The sequence below is a fragment of the Leuciscus leuciscus genome, assembly GCF_965113295.1.
Source record: "Leuciscus leuciscus genome assembly, chromosome: 7".
Classification (NCBI taxonomy): Eukaryota; Metazoa; Chordata; class Actinopteri; order Cypriniformes; family Leuciscidae; genus Leuciscus; species Leuciscus leuciscus.
In genome coordinates this window covers 42,546,610-42,567,856 of record NC_138731.1, presented here as the reverse complement: position 1 = coordinate 42,567,856, position 21,247 = coordinate 42,546,610, and the positions used below count along the sequence as shown (strand labels likewise).

Here is a 21,247-nt window from a genome sequence, read left to right as displayed (position 1 = left end):
CCTTGATTCATGTGGGTTTCAGCTGATGTATCTATAACATCAGTGATGTTAAATTCAGAAATGTCTTGAAGGATATTATCTGAGCTCTTAGGCAACGTCCATATGGCATACATTTTAATAGTTAAACCAGCAGGTGGCACTGTTCATATAGACTACCATTATACATTACCAGTCAAATGTTTGAAAAAAATTGTCAAAAAAACTATTAAATGAAACCGAGATATGGGAATTATGCAGTGAGTTTCATGAGAAACTAATTCAGTCCAAACTTTGGCAATGTATAATATGTAAAATAGATGAAAAGAAATTAAGCATCCAGACACAGACTTCCTTCACACACAGAAGTATTTTTAATTTTGTTCAGATTTCAGGATATATGAAACATGAGTCAGAAGACTAAGGGCATCCAAATCCAGAATGTTTCAGTTGATCAGGTTTCTAACAGACATGCTCAAATCACACATAGAAGTCAGTGCATAAACACAAGCGCATAAACTCTATAGATTCCACAATCAATGTGTAAATGTAGAAATATGAAACATGACAAAAAGTCTGTCATATAAACTACATCCATTTTACTTTATGTTGGTAAAGTGAGTTACCATCACAGCAATGTGATACAAAAACAACAGCTAATAAAAAATCACGTTAAGCAATATAAAAATAACAATACAAAATCAACATAAGATGTTCTATATACAGACTAACATGTAAAGCATCTGTCATCAACAGTGTTTTGTCAATGGAAGAGGAAAATTTTTTTTTGTCTACATAACGCATCAATGCCCGTTTATTTCTTCTCAGCAAAACAGTTCTGCAGAAAATGGTTCAAGTGTGTGTAGAGATGGTAACGTGCTTTGCCAGACAGACTGTGATCCTTATCGGTGTACCACTGAAAAACAGGGTTACATCGTTTTAGAGAAAGCAAGACATGTCAGAGCTTGATAAAAAATGTTTTTCATCACATTCATTACAGTTTTTCTCGATTGCTTAAACACATTTCTTGAAACTATGCCTCGTATTCTCAAAACAGTAAACACAAATCCATAACGTCTCACCCAATTCCCCCAACATCCTATTTTCAGGTCAAAATGAAGCTCTACACTCAAAACCATTCACTCTTGCTGAAAAACCAAACTTTGCCCTCAGACAGGACACACAAGCCCTCAAAATCACACACACTACAACATAGTCTAACACACTGGTGCAATAAATTCAAAACAAAATTTCCAAAACTGGTAAGTTATGTTGCTTGTGGTTGTTCCAAATGTCAATAAACTGATTTGGGCCCTTTTATCTATCTATTGAAGGATCTGATTGATGTGTGTTAAATTCTGACTCTTAGTGTTTCCACCTGGGTAATTGTGTGCTAACTGAGCTGAAGCTGTGCTGACTTGAGTGAACAATATTGAATGCTAGTGCTTTATACATGACAACATGGTCTAGGCAATGAGAAATGAAGGGATTTGTGCGTAGAGTTTTGCAGTGACAGTTCAACAAATCTGACTTTTATAGTTTAGGGAAATGGGTGTGCTTTTTGATAAATGGCATTATGGGTTTGAAATTTTAGTTCAAAAGCCTGGTAATAGTGTTTAAGCAATCGAGAAAAACTGTAATACTCACCATTGCTTCAAAGTCTACTTGATTTTCCACCAGGGCCTTGGAAATTTGAGCAGCCTGCTGAAAGTGGACGTTGTCTGGAGTAGTGAAGTCAAAACGGCAAGAAAACATGTCAAGAAAATGATTTTGTTTTTGTTTTTTTTTAGAAAAAGAGGTACAAAAGCTGTCACTTGGGCAGAACACCTTTCAAAATTGGTGCCACCCTAATGACAGATTTTGTACCTTTTTTTTTCTTTTCTTTTTTTCTAAGTCAGGCCACTAGGTTTTATATCAGTCAATCTATCAGATTCTTAAAGGGATGGTTCGGAGTAAAATCAACCTAGGGTCCTTTGCACCATGACCTCGAGCCAAACACCCCCCAGAAGCCTTTTTCCCCTTGGTCGAGCATTATTAAAGTTAAAGCTTATTTAGAGAAATCAGCCGAATGGCTTAGTGCAGGCGCTAATGGATCCAAGGCTGTATCTCGTAAATTACCCCACTAATAATGCCCAGAATGGTACCAGACTTCTACAGTAGTACAAATAGGTTCTGTACTCATAAAACGAGGCATTGGAAAGTTTGTAAGTACATCAGGAGTTTATTTAAATAACACTTGCCCGACGGCTCATGCTACCGCTAACCCGGTCGCCGACGTCACTTCACGGAGTTGAGAAAAGCACGTAAAAGTCCTGGCAGAAAGCGATGCATAAGGATGTAGTGTAACGACGAATTATAATTTTTTCCGAAGTGTTGACAACTTAGTGTTCACTAATAATTGTTATAAACTGGTACTACCAACAAAATATTAGTGCATTCCTGGAACTGGGTGTCGTTACACTACATCCTTGTGCATCGCTTTCTGCCAGGACTTTTACGTGCTTTTCTCAACTCCGTGAAGTGACGTCGGCGACCGCGTTAGCGGTAGCATTAGCCATCAGGCAAGTGTTATTTAAATAAACTCCTGATGTACTTACAAACTTTCCAATGCCTCGTTTTATGAGTACAGAACCTATTTGTGCTACTGTAGAAGTTTGGTACCATTCTGGGCATTATTAGTGGGGTAATTTACGAGATACAGCCTTGGATCCATTAGCGCCTGCACTAAGCCATTCGGCTGATTTCTCTAAATAAGCTCTAACTTTAATAATGTTCAACCAAGGGGAAAAAGGCTTCTGGGGGGTGTTTGGCTCGAGGTCATGGTGCAAAGGACCCTAGGTTGATTTTACTCCGAACCATCCCTTTAATACAGATTTATAAACTTTTCATTGCCGTTTGTCTATTCTCAGGTTTAGATCAAATTGTTTACCGTCTGCAGTGCCGTGCACCAACATGTATGCACCCGACTTGAAATTCTTTGCCCTGTCGGTCACCGTTGAATTCTGCAAACAAGCAAATCATCCACATATATGAAGAACTATTGATCACTGTTCGTAATCCTTACATGTGTTTTCTTACAGATTAACTTACTTGATATCTTTCCAAGTTCTCCTCGGGGCGATGCATGTATCTCTCTGTATATACAGCGTCTGTGAAGAACGCAGCGTGTGAGTTGAGTCTGCTAAATTGTTTGTGGTTAATCTATATCATAAATCAGAAAATCCATACCATAATACTCCCACTTTGCAACAGGAGCCACAGCGATTCCACATTTGAACAGTCCACTTCCTGATCCCAGAACCATGGACGTCACATAGCCGCCATATGACTGAGCAAGACAGATGTTTCATAATTAGTATGACAGTAAAATTAGTCAAAACAGTAACATTTTGAAATATTGTTACAATTTAAAATTAATAACTTTTATTTTAAACATATTTTAAAATGTATTTTATTCATGCTATCAAAGCTGAATTTTCAGCATCATTACTCCAGTCTTCAGTGTCACATGATCCTTCAGAAATCATTCTAATATGATGATTTGATGCTTAAGAAATATTTCTGATTATTATCAATGATGAAAACAGTTTTGCGGCTTCATATTTTTGTGGAAACTGTGATACACTACCATTCAAAAGTTAGGGGTAAAAGTAAGCTTGAAATTAATTATTTTAGTCTGCAAGGATGCATTAAATTGATCAAAAGTGACAGTAAAGTCATTTATGATTCCGTTTATAAAAGAAAAAAAATATTTTCAAAGAATATTGAAAAAAATATTAGTTTCCACTGAAATATTAAGCTGCAAAAAATCTTTGAAAACATTGAAACATTTTCAACATTAATGATAATAATAACCATTATTAACAATCGAACAGCAATAATTAGGCAGCATATTAGAATGATTTCTGAAGGATCATGTGACACTGAAGTCTGGAGTAATGATGCTGAAAATCCAGCTTTGATCACAGGAATAAATTAGATTCTAGATTAGATAGTGAACATTTATTTGAAAAGGTAATATTTCACTATTTTTACTGTATTTTTTATCACATAAATGCAGCATTGGTGAGCAGAAGAGACTTTATAATAATAATAAAAATAAAAAAATTATTCCAAACATTAGACTGATAGTCAAAACCTCGTATTTAAAGTTTCAAATCTCTTCTGTGGCTTGTCGTTTAAATGAAAGCATTGCACTTACCCAACCCCACATTGCAATTCTGTCTTTGTCAATGAAACCCATTTCAATGAATTTTCTGCAATTAAACACAAAGTCACAAGAAGAGCAATTATGAAGATATTCCAAAACAAAATGACTACATCTTTTGTAGAAGGTAGTTTGTCTCTTAAGTTGCTTTCAGTCAACTCATAGTGTTTGACCTCGTTCAACCTCATTTGACACATGCTCCGTGACACTTCGACTCGCATCTCTCATCCGTCTGTGAGTTACATCAGGCTAAATGATTCTCCGTCATCACGAGCGTGTGCACATCGTTCCCTCGCCTCACCTCACGGCCGAGATCTGATCTTCCACCTCGTACGTCCCCAGTCGCCCGTAGATGGCGTGCATTATCTCATCGCCCTGGAAACCGCTTCCCCTGCCGTCGAAGCTGGCGATGAGCACCTTCTCCGTGCTGCACAGGTACGTGGCCCACTCCAGTCGAAACACGTAATCTGTGTTCTGGCTGGCTGGCCCGCCGTACCTTCAACGTGACCGTGAAAAAACAGTTATATTAGAGAAATACTAAAAACATCATGTCATTTTTTATTTTTTATAATGGAATAAAACTTTCTTTAATGCAGTTTGGGTAGCTGACATATTATGAAACTATACTTAAGCTAAAATTGTTTTAAACAGCATTTTGCTCATTTTGTTATGTATCAAGTCAAGTCAAGTCAAGTCAAGTTTATTTGTATAGCGCTTTTCACAATACAGATTGTATCAAAGCAGCTTCACAGTATTAAATTAAAATAATACAACAAAGTTTGTTTCAAGAGGAATTTATTGATTGATAAAATTAAATTAAATATCCCCAAAATATCCCCAACTGAGCAAGCCAAAGGCAACAGTGGCAAGGAACCGAAAAACTCCATCAAGTGACCTAATGGTGTCCTAAAACTCCATCAGGTGACCTAATGGAGAAAAAAAACCTTGGGAGAACCCAGGCTCAGTCGGGGGCCAGTTCTCCTCTGGCATTTATGAGCTAGAGGCCGGATTGTAGTTTGAACTGTAGGATTATATGAATGCCTGGCTGAAGAGATGCGACTTTAATCTAGTTTTAAACTGGGAGAGCGAGTCTGAGCAACGAACAGCATCAGGAAGACTATTCCAGAGTTTTGGAGCCAAATGTGAGAATGCTCTCCCTCTTCACAGGTGAAGAGATGCACAACTGTCAACATGTCTATATATTGTAATCATTATGATCTCAAATTGCAATAGTTGCTTTAATGAGCTCAATGTTTCTGCTTAAGGCGAGACACATCAAAAACATCGTTTTTTTTTTACTGGTCGATTTTGGGATATTTGTCTTCAATAACATGTCTTCTTTCAGACTTGTGGTGAAAAAAAGTCTGAAATCCACATTTAGGTCTTTATTTTACTACACTTTGTCTGTTTGCGTCTGTAGATTTCTCATAAATTCAACAAAAGTTGGAGTTGTAAATCATCCCTCTGCTAATATATATACCGTTAGAAAGCTCTCTCTCTCCTGTACAATGCTGTCGGATCCAAATATGGTCATTTCCTTTTTATCAGCAACCAATCGTGAAAGTAAAAGGACTGAATGCGCAATCTCATTGGCTGATATAAATCTTTAAAGCCCGTTTTCTCAAAATCACATTTCTCTCATACTCCAAGTCTGAAATCTCCACTTCAGTTGCACCGATATACACCAAACTTTCCAGTCTTGTACCTAGTTATATTATGAAGACATTTACAGAGGGATTTGTAAATATATTATTCCTAGCCTGATTTATATAACATTTTATTCCAAAAAACATGGCGAAATTCATTTTTTTAAGGCTATTGACAGTATTTTCTGATTTACAGGATAACAAAAGTAGATATCCATAAATCCCTCTGTATTTCTAATATGTGAACACAATGAAAATATATTTTTAACCTGGCTTTTTTTTTTATATATGCAAATTAGTGCATATTTAATTAGATGTTGCCTAATTTGCATATTTAAACATTAAATTACAGAAAACTTGTAATACATTTTTTTCTCATCTTAATGTAGGTAATCAACTGGGAAAGTTTCATGGTGATGTCTGCTAGTTAAAAATTTTACCCTATTCACCTGTAGTGTCTCGCCTTAAATTGAATGCATGATGCTAGCTAACTGCATGACTTGTATTATCTTAGAACTGTACATTTCTGACGTATGGACTAGGCCAGTTGCAATAATCAATATATCGACTTATCGCACAATACATGTACATGACTTCAATAATTTTTGGTGACGCAATATATCGCCCATTATGTTTACATGATAATGAATGTCACCAACATTTTGCCTATCGTGCTGTGATCTTGTCTGTTCTCTGTGTCAGAGGCAAAAGCGTGGCTCGGGCAGTTCCTTCATGATGGATGGTTTTATTCATTCACAGAGCGGTCATCGACAGGTGAAAAAAGGCGTCTTTGTGCCGTTATAGTGTTTTCCTGACAACTACAGACTGTTTGAAAGAACAAGTTCAAATGCACTTGATTTCAAAGCTGCAATCCACTTGTTCTGGTGCAAATATAAACGTCACGGCGTAAATAGTTTTAGCAGCAGATAAGGCCTGTTGAGGCATCTGTGCCTGTGTTCATACGGACATCTGACTGCTAAGCAGGGTTTGCGTTTTCAGCACCTTTACTTTACAGAGAAAAGAAAGCCAGGGAAAAATCTGTAAATGGAACATTTCAATAAGTGCCTTTTGTGCTTTTGCACGTGCAATTATTTATTTTTTGAAAATGTTTTACTATTTATTCAAGTTTTTTTATTTTGGATATTACATTTTTTTACACTTTATTTCCATGATCTAAAGAATGATTGTTGTCATTTGAAAGTGTGTAGGCCTACTTGCATTATTATGCTGTTATATTATGATTTATATTCAGTGGCATAAAATGGTCTTAAAATGGCAATAATATTGTTTATCGCAATTATTTATTGCACAACAAAAAGTAGTTATCGTGACAGGCCTAGTATGGACATTACTTGGACTCGGTCATCTCTGATTACTCAAAATTGTAATGTAGAAACATGTATTTTCTGTAAAGCTGCTTTGAAACGATATGTACCGTGAAAAGTGCTATTCAAATAAATGTGAATTGAATTATGCATGCAGCTTGCATGAGCTCATTTTAATTAAGAGACTACTGTACAATGCATTACATACACTACCGTTAAAAAAAAAAAAGAAATTAATGCTTTTATTCAGCAAGGATGCAATAAATTAACCAAAATTGATGGTAAAGACTTCTACGTTACAAAAAAATAAACTATTTTAAATATATGCTGCTCGACATTAAGCATCTGTTTCCACGTTATTAAGCAGCACAATATTGATAATAAAAATAAATGTCTCTTTAGCAGCAAATCATCATGTTAGACTGATTTCTGAAGGATCATGTGACACTGAAGACTGGAGTAATGACGCTGAAAATTCAGCTTTGATCACAGGAATAAATTACATTTGATCATATTCAAATAAAAAAAGTTATTTTAAACTGTAATAATCTTTAAAAAAATGTTGATCAATAAATGCAGCCTTTGTGAACAAAAGAAAAAAACTTACTGAGCACAAACTTTTGAAAGGTTATAGAAAACAAATGGCCATTTATAGGCTCAGTTAAGTATGTAACTCACACTTGAATTAAAAGAGGGTACTTTTTGGACGAGTCAAAATTTGGTGGGAACATCATCTGATACCAGAGGTCTGGAGAGAGAGAGAAACAAAAACGGCTTTAGAAAAAATATGATACTAAATCCTGTTTTCCTGGAATATAAAAAAAAAAAAAATACTGCACATACTGAATCCTGCGATCTTCATTGTGGCACGTTTGATGGTTGGCATCAGAAGTTCAGTAGTCAGAATTTTTTCCAGTTTCTTATTGTCCTCAAGGACCTGAATCTCTAATCCCCAAAAATACAATATATATCAGAAATGTTATGTCAACCATTCCTGTATTTAGCTCCTGTTGTAAAGGGGTTGGATTGGAGCGATGCTATAGCACAAACCTTTAGCAGGCGCTCTGTTGTCCATCAGTGTAAACAGCGGAAGCCCTGGTCCTGTGAAACCAGCAGCACACAGTTACCTCTCTCAGTCACCTCAGATCAACCGAGGTATCGTTCAGGGCTTTGTTTTGAGGGAATCGCACAGGCGTGCAGTAAAAGCGTGTTCACTAACCGTAGCAGTCCATGCGGAAGTAAGAGGCGTTCAGGCTGAAGTAAGCCGAGTTATACTGACACCTGTCCTGGTACAGCGAACAGGTGACGCACTCGGGGACAGAATGTCCATTGTTGCTTATAGAAATCCTGAGGAAACATTTCACAGTGGCAATGAGGGAAGGGAAACCATTAGAAAATTCGGAATGAATTACTTCTAGTAGCTTGTGTGCACCATTTCTGTTTTTTTCACTGTGTTTTGTGGCCTTGTGCTGTTGAATTGGCTATAATATACAAAAAATATTATATATATACAGTATATAACTTGATGAAAGGTTTTGATCCACTTCAAATGTTGACTACTGAATATATACATATAAAATATTTTTTGTATAAATAAGATTAATGCAAAAATGTATGCATTTATAAATATAATGAACATATTATTTTTGTTAATGTATATGAAGAGTTCAGATGCAAAAGCCTCTAAATGCCATCTGAAATTTTCTTATAGAATGATCATTTTTATCAAGCTCGTATATTTAAATTCAATAATTTCACTTAAATGGCAATGAAGATTACCTATTAATTGTCATTTAAGTGAAATTACTGAACTTAAATATACAAGCTTGATAAAAATTATCATTCTATAAGAAAATTTCAGATGGCCCTTAGAGGCTTTTGCATCTGAACTCTTCATATAATATTCTCATATTTCTTCATTCAGAAACTTTTACTTCAATGCACTTTCTCCTAAACCTATCCTTTTGCATTTACAGTAGTTTGTTTATCAGGCATGTTGTCAGTGCCACATCTCTGCAGAAAGTGTCAAGCATTCTTTGATTGACACATTTAAAAAATGATTGTTGATTTTTGTTCTGTGCTGGCAGAAAATTAAGTGTGCAGATTTTTTTCCATGGAACGCAAAATTAGAAATGAAGAACCTTTACAGTAGAGACTGTTTTTATCATGTGCTTTTTTTGTTGTTGTTGAAGTTTAATAGTTATGAATCGTTGTTGTGTTGGTGGGATGCATGCAGATTGCATTTATCAAATTATGCTTTTGTGATCCACTGACAAAATAACAGCAAACGGGTTTGGAACAACTTAAAGCGTTAGTTCACCCAAAAATGAAAATTCTGTCAGTAATCACTCTCCCTCATGTTGTTCCAACCGCGTAAGACTTTCGTTTATCTTCAGAACACAAATTAAGATATTTCTGATTAAATCTGAGAGCTGTCTCACTCCATAGGCTTCTAGGTAATCGATATCTGCCATCCCAGAAAACTTAGTAAAGACATTGTTAAAATAGTCCAAGTGACTACAGTGGCTCAACCTTAAGTTTATCAAGCGACGAGAATACTTTTTGTGCGCAAAAAACCCCTAAAAATAAAGACTTTATTCAACTATTCATTTTCTTCTGTGTTTCTCTGAGTGAGTTCACGAGACGCATGCGCGAGAACCGAGAAGATGACGCTCACGATCATTTGATGGGAAAGTGTGAAAGGTAAGCCATTCATTTTGCGGCATTGGTAAGGCACTTTTACATTTTCTCGTTGGTTTCTCACGATTCAGACATCTAGGAAATGCACACTTTAAACCATTTGAAACACTACATCGAGACCCATCTGCGTCATCGTCCCGGGTCTCGCGCATGCGTCGTGTCTCTCGTGAACTCACTCAGACCCACACTGAAGAAAATTAAAAGTCGTTGTTTTGTTTTTGCGCACAAAAAGTATTCTCGTCGCTTGATAAACTTAAGGTTGAGCCACTGTAGTCACTCGGACTATTTTAACGATGTCTTTACTAACTTTTCTGGGATGGCAGATATCGATTACCCAGAAGCCCATGAAGGAGTGAGACAGCTCTCAGATTTCATCAAAAATATCTTAATTTGTGTTCCGAAGATGAACGAAAGTCTTACGGGGTTGGAACAACATGAGGGCGAGTAATTACTGACAAAATTTTCATTTTTGGGTGAACTAACCCTTTAAGTGTGAATAAATAATGATAATTATGGGTAATTCTTTTTTTTTTTAATAACTATGTCTCTACACTGGCTCTAATGTGTGTATTGCATATTATATGTTGCCGCTCTGTCCACATCATCAGAGGAATGCTGACATTCCAGAACAACTAACAAATTCATCCATCATAATACAATTATTGTAATGGAATTGGTTGTGAATAATTGGTTCTTGAGTGGCATGAGAGTGTTGTGATACCACTGCTGAAGTATAGCAAAATAAATGACTGTTTAATATTTTACATATTGTGGAAACAAAGGTATTTTTTACTTGTAAAGGTTTCTCTGTCCAGGTCTTCCCATGTGTTCATTACTCACGTAGTATCTGTGGAAAGAGCAGATTTTAGATGTGCAGGAAAGTTTGCGCATGAAGACACATGAGAAGCTTGTGACAAAACATACGCATTTCATACGCACATGGAATCTTTGGTTACTTTTGAGACGTATATCACTTCCCATTTGCCTGAGGTGATGGGTGTTGCGGTTTCCTGTGAAGAAAACAACACAGGTGGCAGACCGACGACTTGCTAAGCTTGTACTTCAGTGTTTCTTTGTGTTTCTTTGTTTTAACAGTTATAGCACATTATAACCTGTAATACAATGTAAAGACATCTGAAATTTGCATTGAATCGACACTAAATCGATCGCCTACTCTTTCAGAGGCATTTGTTCTAAGATGTATTCATTTATTTTCTCCTTGGGGATTTTATAATGTTTTTCAATGGAGTTCAAAGCCATGATCCAAAACAACCTGGGGCCGGTTGCATAAACCTCGAAGACTAGTCTTACAAGTTAGACATCATAGCTTTTTTAAATCAGTTACATAAAAACGTAGATAAGCCTTACTTTGATACCGAAAACTAAGACTGACTGCCCCTGACTAAGGTCATACTAGAACTTAAGACACTGTCTTAACATTATAGCTATGTTTATGCAACCGGCCGCAGCTCTGAGATTAATCACAACAATCTCCATTTGCATATATATATATATATATATATATATAGAAAAAATAGTGCATTACTTACAGCATTCACATAGTGGAGATGTTTATAACCGTTGACATTGCTCATAACTTTGTAAAAACTCTTGTTATTTGCAGCAAAGTAAGGAGCTGAAGGAAAGTACTGTAAGGGGAAACACAGTCCATTAAGGTTTCATAGCAGCATCTTAAGTTTAAATCAGGACTATCTGAAGATTTTATGTGATTGCTTCATGAACTCACCCGTCCGACCCATCCAGTTTTGCTTTTTTGCTCAAATTTCTGTAAAAAAAATAAAATAAATATATATATGTATATTTATTTAAATCCCACAATTCAAATTTGTTTTGGACAGTTCTCAAAGTTTATTAAATATCTGCATATGTAAACCTGGTCAGTTGACGATACACGTGTGTTTGTGTGTGCGCATTTTCTTTCACTTAAGATTGAGTTCACAGCACTTTTCTATGTATGACGTGTGTGTCATTATTGACATGACAGAAGATTTTTTTTTTTATGAATGATGAAAAATCAATCCGTTTCTTCCATAGGGCTATAATAAAGCTTCAGAAGATAATCTGGAATGGCATGAGGGATTGTAGACTATTCCTGCAAAAAAATGCTTTTTGAATTTAAAAGTCATTTAATTAATTTGTGTATTTTGCAACATTTATTCAAGTTTTTACTGTTGTTGCTGAAAGAAAGTGGTGAGAATTATTAATTTTTTTTCATAGTAATATTTAAAAAGTATTACTTCATCCATTTTTGAAGTCTCCAACAATAATAATTAGCATGTATATAAAAAAAAGATTGTTTAACTTCAACCCCAAATCCAGAAGATTTGGGACATTTTGTAAAATTTTATAAAATCAATAATCTGTGATTTGTTAATTCTCTCTTAACCTTTATTTAACTGACAAAAGTAAAAAGAAGAATTTCCAATGTTTTCACTGGTCAAATTAATTGTATTTTGTAAATATAAACACATTTTGATTTTGATGACTGCAACACACTCCAAAAAAGTTGGGACAGAGACAAAATAAAAGTAAAAAGATTATAGAATATCCAAGTTAAATTTCTATTTTGAAACCGTCCACAATAAGCAGGTTGAATTGGTAATAGGTGAGTGTATCGTCGTGTTTGGGTATAATAGTACCATCCACCAAAGGCTCAGTCTTTGCAGGCAAAGATGTGTCATGGAGGCTCACCACTTTGTGCTAAATTCCATGAGAGAATTGTCAAACAATTCAAAAATCACATTTCTAAATGCAAGATTACAGAGTATTTCACCATCTACCATACATCATATTCTGAAAAGATTCAGGGAATCCAGATAAATCTTAGTCCGTGTCGGGCAAGGCAGGAGACCTCTGTTGAATGTGCGTGACCTTTGAGCCCTCAGATGGCATTGCATGAGAAACCATCATGCTACTCTGTTAAATACAGCCACATGTACTCAGGAGGACTCTAGAAAACCATTTTCATTTAACACAGTCTGACGCTGCATCAATAAATGCAACATCAATCTCTGTTGCACAAGGAGAAAGCTATACATCTGTTCAGTGCAGAGATGCCGCTGAGTTCTCTGGGCCCGAGCTCATCTCAGACGGTCCAAAACACAGTGGAAATGTGTGCTGTGGTCAGATGAGTCCATGTTTCAGCTTGTTTTTGGGAAAAATTGACTGAGTTTTCAGCCCCAAAGACAAAAGGGACCAATCAGACTTTCATCAGCAACAGGTGCAAATGCAAACATCTGTACGAGGGGGCACATGCTACAACAGAGTGTTTCGAAGACACTCTACACCTGCAGTCCAGATCTGTCTCCTATTGAAAATGTACTCTATGGCCCATCATAAAAAGGAGAATCAGACTGATGACCACAAACTGTTGAACAGCTGTCTTGTATCAAGCGAGATTGAGCAAAAATTCCACTTGCAAAACTGTAACAATTAGTAACCTCAATTCCCAAACATTTAAAAAGTGTAATTAAAAGGAATGTGATGTGACACAGTGGTAAACATGCCTCTGTCCCAACTATTTTGGAGTGTGTTGCAGCCATCAAAATCAAAATGTGTTTACATTTACAAAATACAATTAAGTTGGTCATCTTTTCTTTATACTTTTGTCAGTTAAAATCTTAGATTCTTGTCCCAACTTTTCTGGAAATGGGGTTGTATTACAATTTATTTGATTGGCCAGACCAAAATAACAAGAGAATCACTGCCTCAGGCAATTGCAATGTTGATTCTCACCGAGCTTTCTTTCCAGTTGGTGCCGTCGTAGTCGTAGATCTGCAGAAGGACTCGGTCCTGTCTGCGTGGCAGCCATTGAACAGCCAGTCGCTCGTCTGTGACCCACGTGACTGTGCTCAGATAGTGATCGCTGGGAAAAGAGAAAAATAAAAATTATGTTATTGCTGATCTCTAATGCTGTGAAAACGTATGTTTCAGGCTGTGGCGAGCAGGGCGAGGCCAAGAGCCGTGGGAACGGAACGAGGCCGGTAGCACGAATGATAATGAGTTGAGTCTCAAGGAGGAGCTCCGGAAGGATAAAATGAGGAGTGACGACAGAGCAAGACGAGAAAGGACAAGGCCTGGATTTGCCAGTGTAGCAAAGTTTGTTGATAAGGGAAGAAAGAGGTGGGAACCAGCAAACTTTCAACATTAACTTTAATATTACAATAAATAAACACTACAAAATGAAAGTAAATGGGCAGCCCCTGACGGACGTCTGCCGCATAAAACCTTAAGCACAACAACATACAAGTCCAGGCCTGGTCCTCTCTCATCCTTCACTGTTGTCACCCGTGAGACTCGAGGCCGGTGTGGCGTAGGTGACGCTCATTAGCACTCGCACCACCGGCCTCGCTCCGTTCCCAAGGCTCTCGGCCCCGCCCTGCTTGCCATAGAGGCTTTGTGTGAAAATGTGAAACTAGAAACATAAGAGGGACACACCCTGATCCGACAGATTTCGGTACCACCACTTCTGATTGTTTGGATGGATTTTCGACGTCAATTACAAACAGCCTTGCTCTGGGAATAACACTGCCTGCCTTTGTATGCAGAACAACAGTTTAGTAGCAAAATAAGACTTTGAATGAAAACTGTAATACAAGAACAGCAGATACAGTATCTATTCCATGCAGTTTTTAATGCTACTTTTTATCATGAAAGATAAAGATTCTTTAATGGTATCGATGGTTCCATGAAGAACCTTTGGTAACACTTTATAATAACGTTAAGTTTTAAGTCATTTATAAGTGGTTAGTTAATGATGAACTAATCATTTACAAAACATTCATAAATGATTAGCAAGTGATATACTAACATTGTATGTATGTTTTGTAAATTCCGTTACAAGTGATTAGTAAATGATTAGCTAATCATCATGAAACATGACTGCGTTCATAAATGATAGCATATCACTTACTAATCATTTATGAATGTTTTGTAAATTATTAGTTCATCATTAACTAACCACTTATAAATGACTTACAACTGAACGTTGTTATAACGTTCCGGTAACATCCATGGAAACTTTCCATTCCACAAAAGGTTCTTTATAGTGGATTGTATAAGTGTGACTGTTTCACTTTGTAAGTGTATATATTAACAATAACAAAAATAATATTGAGTTTATAAAAAATATTTTTGTATGTCCAGTATTTTTCTTACTGGCTACAGACTTTGAATTTAAACTTTCTAAAAGTTTGGATATGGTAAGGAAGAATACTTTGACACGTATAACAAAAGTTTCTTATTCTAAATGATGACGGGTGGATTTGTAGTAGTAATCTCGTGATAGACAATGTGAAAATCTACGAAACGTTCAGATATTTACTTTTGGGTAGGGGATAACTACTGCGGTAGGGTACTGGTCATTTCCATACAATGAGTATTCAATGTTGTGAACTCCAGTGTCATTAATTTGTAGATACGCCAGATATTTCCCCTGCGGAGACCACCAAATGGCTTCGTTTGAGGCAAAAACCTCCTCTATTGAGCAAGAAAAGATGCAGATGGATTAACAGGAATGAATGAATGCATAGACATAAGGATGTCTGTGTGTGAGTGCATTAGATGACGTTACCTTCATAGACCCAGTCTGGTACTCCATTGAGAATTGTATTGACTTTTCCATTATGTGTGACTTGTACGGCCTCAGCAGTGGCAGTCGTTTTGAGGTAAATATTATAATTCCAGACGTAAGCCTGTGGACGATGTATGGTCATTAGCATTGACGATATCAAAACAATAGAGCTCAGGCGGTATATTTTGATTCCCAACATTAAACAACATTTCGTTCAGAATATAGAGTGCAATGTTTTATATTCTACTCACTGGGTCTGAAAGTAAAAATACCATTAGTTTTCTCTATAGATAAACAGATTTTTAACAGTAATGTATAAACTTTTCTAAACAAATCTACCATAAACTCAGAATTTAAGTGATTGTATTGCATATTTTAAATGCTTAAGTATGCGGGCCCCATTGTCTCCTCAGGTGTGAATCACTAAATATGCATGATGGTGTTGAATCGTTGCGCATATTGCCTTTACAAACAAAAAGTGTTTTACAAGATTTAAATCAATGTATTGTGTTATGTGAATGATTAGGTAGGATGATTTTCACATCATTTTGAAGAAAAAACTCTAGGCAACGACATCCATTAGTCAAAAGTCTTATTGACACATATTTAGTATGTGTTTTGTGGCCTTATTTCAGAAACTTTAGTTTTTAAACAAATCTAAACAAATCTACCATAAACTCAGAATTTAAGTGATTGTATTGCATATTTTAAATGCTTAAGTATGCGGGCCCCATTGTCTCCTCAGGTGTGAATCACTAAATATGCATGATGGTGTTGAACCCTTGCGCATATTGCCTTTACAAACAAAAAGTGTTTTACAAGATTTAAATCAATGTATTGTGTTATGTGAATGATTAGGTAGGATGATTTTCACATCATTTTGAAGAAAAAACTCTAGGCAACGACATCCATTAGTCAAAAGTCTTATTGACACATATTTAGTATGTGTTTTGTGGCCTTATTTCAGAAACTTTAGTTTTTAGTTTTTTCAATAACCATGCATAAACATTATTCTCTCAAAAATACAAACATGTACATGCATGTTGCTCACATATTATGGTAGCCCTGTTTGTGCTAAATAGTGTAATTACACCTTTGCCATTAATATGTTTATAAGCAACTGAAAAAAGCACAAATGTCAGGGGATGTCAGAACATCTCAAGGACCCCAAAAACCCCTCAGACCTCAGAGGGTTAAGATGAAATCATCAGTTTGTTCACTGATCAAAGTTTATATGTGAATAAAAGCCTAAATTCAATCTGTTTATTTCTCATAAGAACAAAAAAACATAACAATATACAGTAAAAAAAAAAAAAAAAAAAAAAATTTGATTTTGAAAGTATTAAAAACAAATAAGAAAAGCTGCTGAAATTTCCGATGTGCTCAAAATTTGCTTTGTGATGGTGAAAACACACATAAATCCAGGTTTTCTTTTGGAATTCTTGGACATTAGAGCCTTCCAATAATGTAATATAATAACTGGAACGTGACTATTACTTTTTTTTGTCTGTGTTACTGTTTGTAACTCACCAGTTTGTTTCCTGTTGGCGCCCAAACTAAGAGCTGTGTAACTGGTGGAATCTGAAACTTGGAGAAAAATTCCCTGAACCCAACAGAAAACAAGACGCGTCACAGTGAATATACATCACCAATTGTTGGAAGTAATATATTAAAACAATTATACTAATTAGTGTTCAGTGAGATATAAAAAATATCAGAGATTAGACTTTTCTAAACTACAGTATATAAGTGAGCTTGAAATATACTGTTAATAACTTATATTTCCATGTTTTCCATATATTGTCCTATATTTTGACAACCCTAACCTAATACTAAGTGAATAATTTACAAAGCTGCAGCAAATAATCTTTACTCACTGAGACTCCATGTTGTAGATATGGTAGGAGGCAGTGAAGGAGTGTCGCCATTGCTGTTGAAGCATTTCAAGATGTCAGCAAGAATCACTTATGAACAATATTAGTGTTTGTGTGTTATGAAGTGGTAATTATTTTGTATTGCAGTCAAGTTACCTTTGAGTAATTGCTCTCAAAGATGACAAATTTTCGATCTGCGGACACTATGTAATCTGTGCCATCCACTTGGGCCTGTAAATCAGAAGTGGAATTTACATACGTGTTAAACATAACATATGCTGGAAGTGCTTTACAACATTAAACAATATCAGAGACTCTTTAATGTGAATTTATGAAGGAGGACGACTGTGAAGAGTCATTCAAACATGTGAGGCAACCTACAAATGTTGAGTTGCTCAGGTATATTGAGCGTTCCTTCGTTTCAGCGTTGTGCAAGTAAATATGGCCTTCATTGGTTTTGTGGAGGTATTCATTGTCTGTTGGAAAATGAGACATTGAGTGTGTGTGTGTCAGGGTGATGTAGAGGTCATCACAAAAAAACACGGAGCATGTGAAGCGCCCTCAGGTGTCGTACCTGATATCCAACGGAGACTGTACGTTTTATACCTGATGGTATCATTGTAAAAATCATTAAAAGAATAAGTTCTCTTTAATCCAGAATCATCTCCTGAGGGACACAGAGAAGGAAAACAGTATAAGTTTCAGTCTTCAAATACAAATATATATATTTCAGGTTATGACATTCCCACAATTTCTTTGGTTTTCACATGGGGGCGCTACAGATATTTTTTAATGAAACATAAAAAAAAGAAACAACCATATAGTTTGGAAACTTTGCTATTTTTAATGTTTTTGAGAAGTTTCTTATGCTCATCAAGCCTGAATTTATTTGATCAAAAGTACAGAAAAAACTGTCATATTGTGAAATATGATTACAATTTAAAATAATGGTTCTCTATTTTAATATACTTTCAAAAATAATTTAATTCTGTGATTGAAGACTGGAGTAATGATGCTGAAAATTCAGCTTTAAGTGTCACATGATCCTTCAGAAATCCTTCTAATATGCTGATTTATTATCAGTGTTGGAAACGGTTGTGCTTTGGAACCTGTGATACTTTTTTCTGGATTCATTGATGAATAAAAAGTTAAAGAAAAGCATTAATTTAAAATGGAAATCTTTTGTAACTATATATACTACCGTTCAAATGTTTGGGGCCAGTAATTTCTTTTTTTTAATGAAATTAATACTTTTATTCAGCAAGGATGTGTTAAAATGATTTTAGATTTTTTTTTGGTAAAGAGTTATATTGTTAGAAAAAATATATATTTTGAATAATTATTTACTTTTTTTTTTTTTTTACTTTTTATTCATCAATGAATCCTGAAAAAAGTATCACAGGTTCCAAAAAAATATTAAGCAGCTCAACTATTTCCAACTTTGATAATAAATCTGCATATTAGAATGATTTCTGAAAGATCATGTGACACTGAAGACTGGAGTAATGATGCTGAAAATTCAGCGTTGCATCACAGAAATAAATAACATTTTAATGTATATTCAAATAAAAAAACATCATTTTAAATTTAAATAATATTTCACAATATTACTGTTTTTTTCTGTAGTTTTGATCAAATAAATACAGGATTGAAGAGCACTTTAAAAAGCATTAAAAATATTAATGTTTCCAAACTTTTGACTGATATAGCCTACACACACACACACACACACACACACAGACAGTAGCCTACTGGTCAAAAGTCTGGAAACATTCCTATTTTTAATGCTTTTTAAAGAAGTGCTCTTCAATCCTGTATTTATTTGATCAAAACTACAGAAAAAAACAGTAACATTGCCCGTCGAAAATTACCTTACCGACAAACGTTTGTCATTTAGCCGTACATGACTTTAATCTTACAGGAATACCAAGGTGAAGAAATGGTTAACTATCTCTTCCCCATTACACGGTGGACCCTGAAGCCCTAGGTAGGAGGTATAGACACTATACATGCTTTTAAGTGTTTCTTCTATTGATTGTGTGTGTCAAACAGAAGCAGAGGAAGATGAAGAAGAGTGCACTCACTGTTCATGTAAATTGCCGTGGGAATGACGATGAGCGTGATGACGACAACCGCCCCGATCAGCGCCACACACACCTTATTACAACCCTGAAGGTGAAGAGAAACACCTCACATACACTCATTCTGGTCAAAATCACAATATCATACAAGTTGCGTTTAAACCGACACACCTAACTTTTTTTTTAACCCAAGTAACTTTTTGTGCAAAACACCCCAATCCCGAGGAAAACAACGCGTAGTGTAGTGTACTGACCATAATTGCGCAGGAACTTTTAAAAAGCGCATCCAATCTCCAGGAATCCGCGTTCGCCGAATGATTCTGTCCTTAAACGGATCGTGAAACACTTCGTCCGCGTTAGTGCACGCGCTGGACAGACTGCTGCGCTTTATTCCATCTGATTGCAATTTTCCAGGTTAAAAATGTACTTCCTCCGATGCATCATTGAGTCTGGAGTGAGGGAACGGTGGCAGAACTTCCTCAGAATCAGCATTCCGCACAACTTTCCATCGGAGTGCGTTCAGGACGTGTTGCTTCTCTCCGCGAGCGCGCGCTTATAACACACTGCAGTGTTACAGCACTGACGCTTTGACTATCGAGATCTGCACAACTTCTGCATCGACTGCGAGAGATAGAGACACTAATTAAAACAGACTTACTTTCATTTCAAGTTAATGTAAATGAAACACGTGTTATTAAATACAGTGGGGTCTGAGATCACTAGTGAAGATGCTTCATTGCATAATTTTTATAAAGTCATATTTTCATTACAACTGAGAAATCTTGTTTTTCTTTTCTTTTTTAATGACAGCATGAGCTTGAGCTGGCATGAACTCAAAGTTTGTGCAAACCCTCATAATCATGTTCTTCAGCACCAAAGAGCATCTTGAGCATCAATGCAAGCAAGAACATCCAACCGTCTGTACAAAGAGTCGTATGATCATATTTGATCAGTCACCTAGATAGCCTATAGTGCCGAATGATAAATATTTCTGCTTCATTTTAACTTTCAGTGTAGTGTCAGAGTTTTGGACTGTACTGTGCATATTTAGTTTAGAGCATGCATGTTTCATGGGGAATGGATTTGTATTGCAGTTGTCAAAATGCGCACGCAATTTTTCTACAAAATTTTACATAACAATATGCATGCAGCCATAACAATGAACAATTCTCCCAGAAACCTGCATTATAAAAGTTCCTGGTACTGTATGTTTATTTAGTTTTTATTGAGGACATTATTAGTCAAAGGTTTGCACACACTTGATGCATTTAAATGCTAAAAACTATAACATAAACATAACATTACATAAAAAGAAACCAAATGCAATTCTATTTTCTATCTTTACATTAACAATGTAATGTTTTATTCATTTAAACCACGTAAAAAATTTCAAGTTAGTGTTTTTGTGCATTTGTTTTTTTTTTTACATTGATTCCAAAATAATAACTAAAGGCAGCCCTTACAGAAAAAACACATGAACTTCACATGTGCAAAAACACATGCGATTTTGTACATATGAAATGTAACATGTAAAAACATGTTAAAAGCGCATGTGAAATATGTGGAAAAAATGTGATAACGTGAAATTCATGTGGTTTTTCTGTAAGGGAGTAACGATTTTAACAATATATTTTATTTTAGAACTGATGTTCACGATAATCATCAAGCTCAGTGAACACTGGTCACAGACACGAAGATGTAGGCTACTTTTAATTTCTCCAAGCTGATTGCTCACTAAAACCCCCCAGTCATCATGTTTGCCGTTGTTTTCCATTTCAAGTTTGGTTTTGACACACACAAAACAGTAATATCTAAGTGTGTGAGTTGTTTGCTTACTTTTTAAAT

At 35.7% G+C, this 21,247-nt stretch overlaps 1 protein-coding gene across 1 annotated transcript; it reads right to left on the bottom strand.

Moving 5' to 3' along the window:
* Positions 1 to 327: 327 nt before the first annotated feature.
* On the bottom strand, positions 328 to 20,064 carry fap (fibroblast activation protein, alpha). Its single transcript, XM_082174677.1, has 26 exons — positions 19,657 to 20,064; positions 19,406 to 19,490; positions 17,896 to 17,988; positions 17,703 to 17,797; positions 17,478 to 17,552; positions 17,325 to 17,377; positions 16,978 to 17,050; positions 15,448 to 15,568; positions 15,199 to 15,353; positions 14,313 to 14,410; positions 13,611 to 13,740; positions 11,602 to 11,640; positions 11,405 to 11,503; positions 10,794 to 10,864; positions 10,648 to 10,701; positions 8,374 to 8,501; positions 8,205 to 8,255; positions 7,998 to 8,099; positions 7,833 to 7,902; positions 4,485 to 4,679; positions 4,178 to 4,232; positions 3,205 to 3,304; positions 3,067 to 3,125; positions 2,906 to 2,978; positions 1,624 to 1,697; positions 328 to 892 (listed from the first exon to the last, which is right to left on the bottom strand). Exons 1-26 carry the CDS (start codon positions 19,657 to 19,659, stop codon positions 791 to 793), a joined length of 2,253 nt encoding a protein of 750 aa, XP_082030803.1. The 5' UTR covers positions 19,660 to 20,064; the 3' UTR covers positions 328 to 790.
* Positions 20,065 to 21,247: the final 1,183 nt, after the last annotated feature.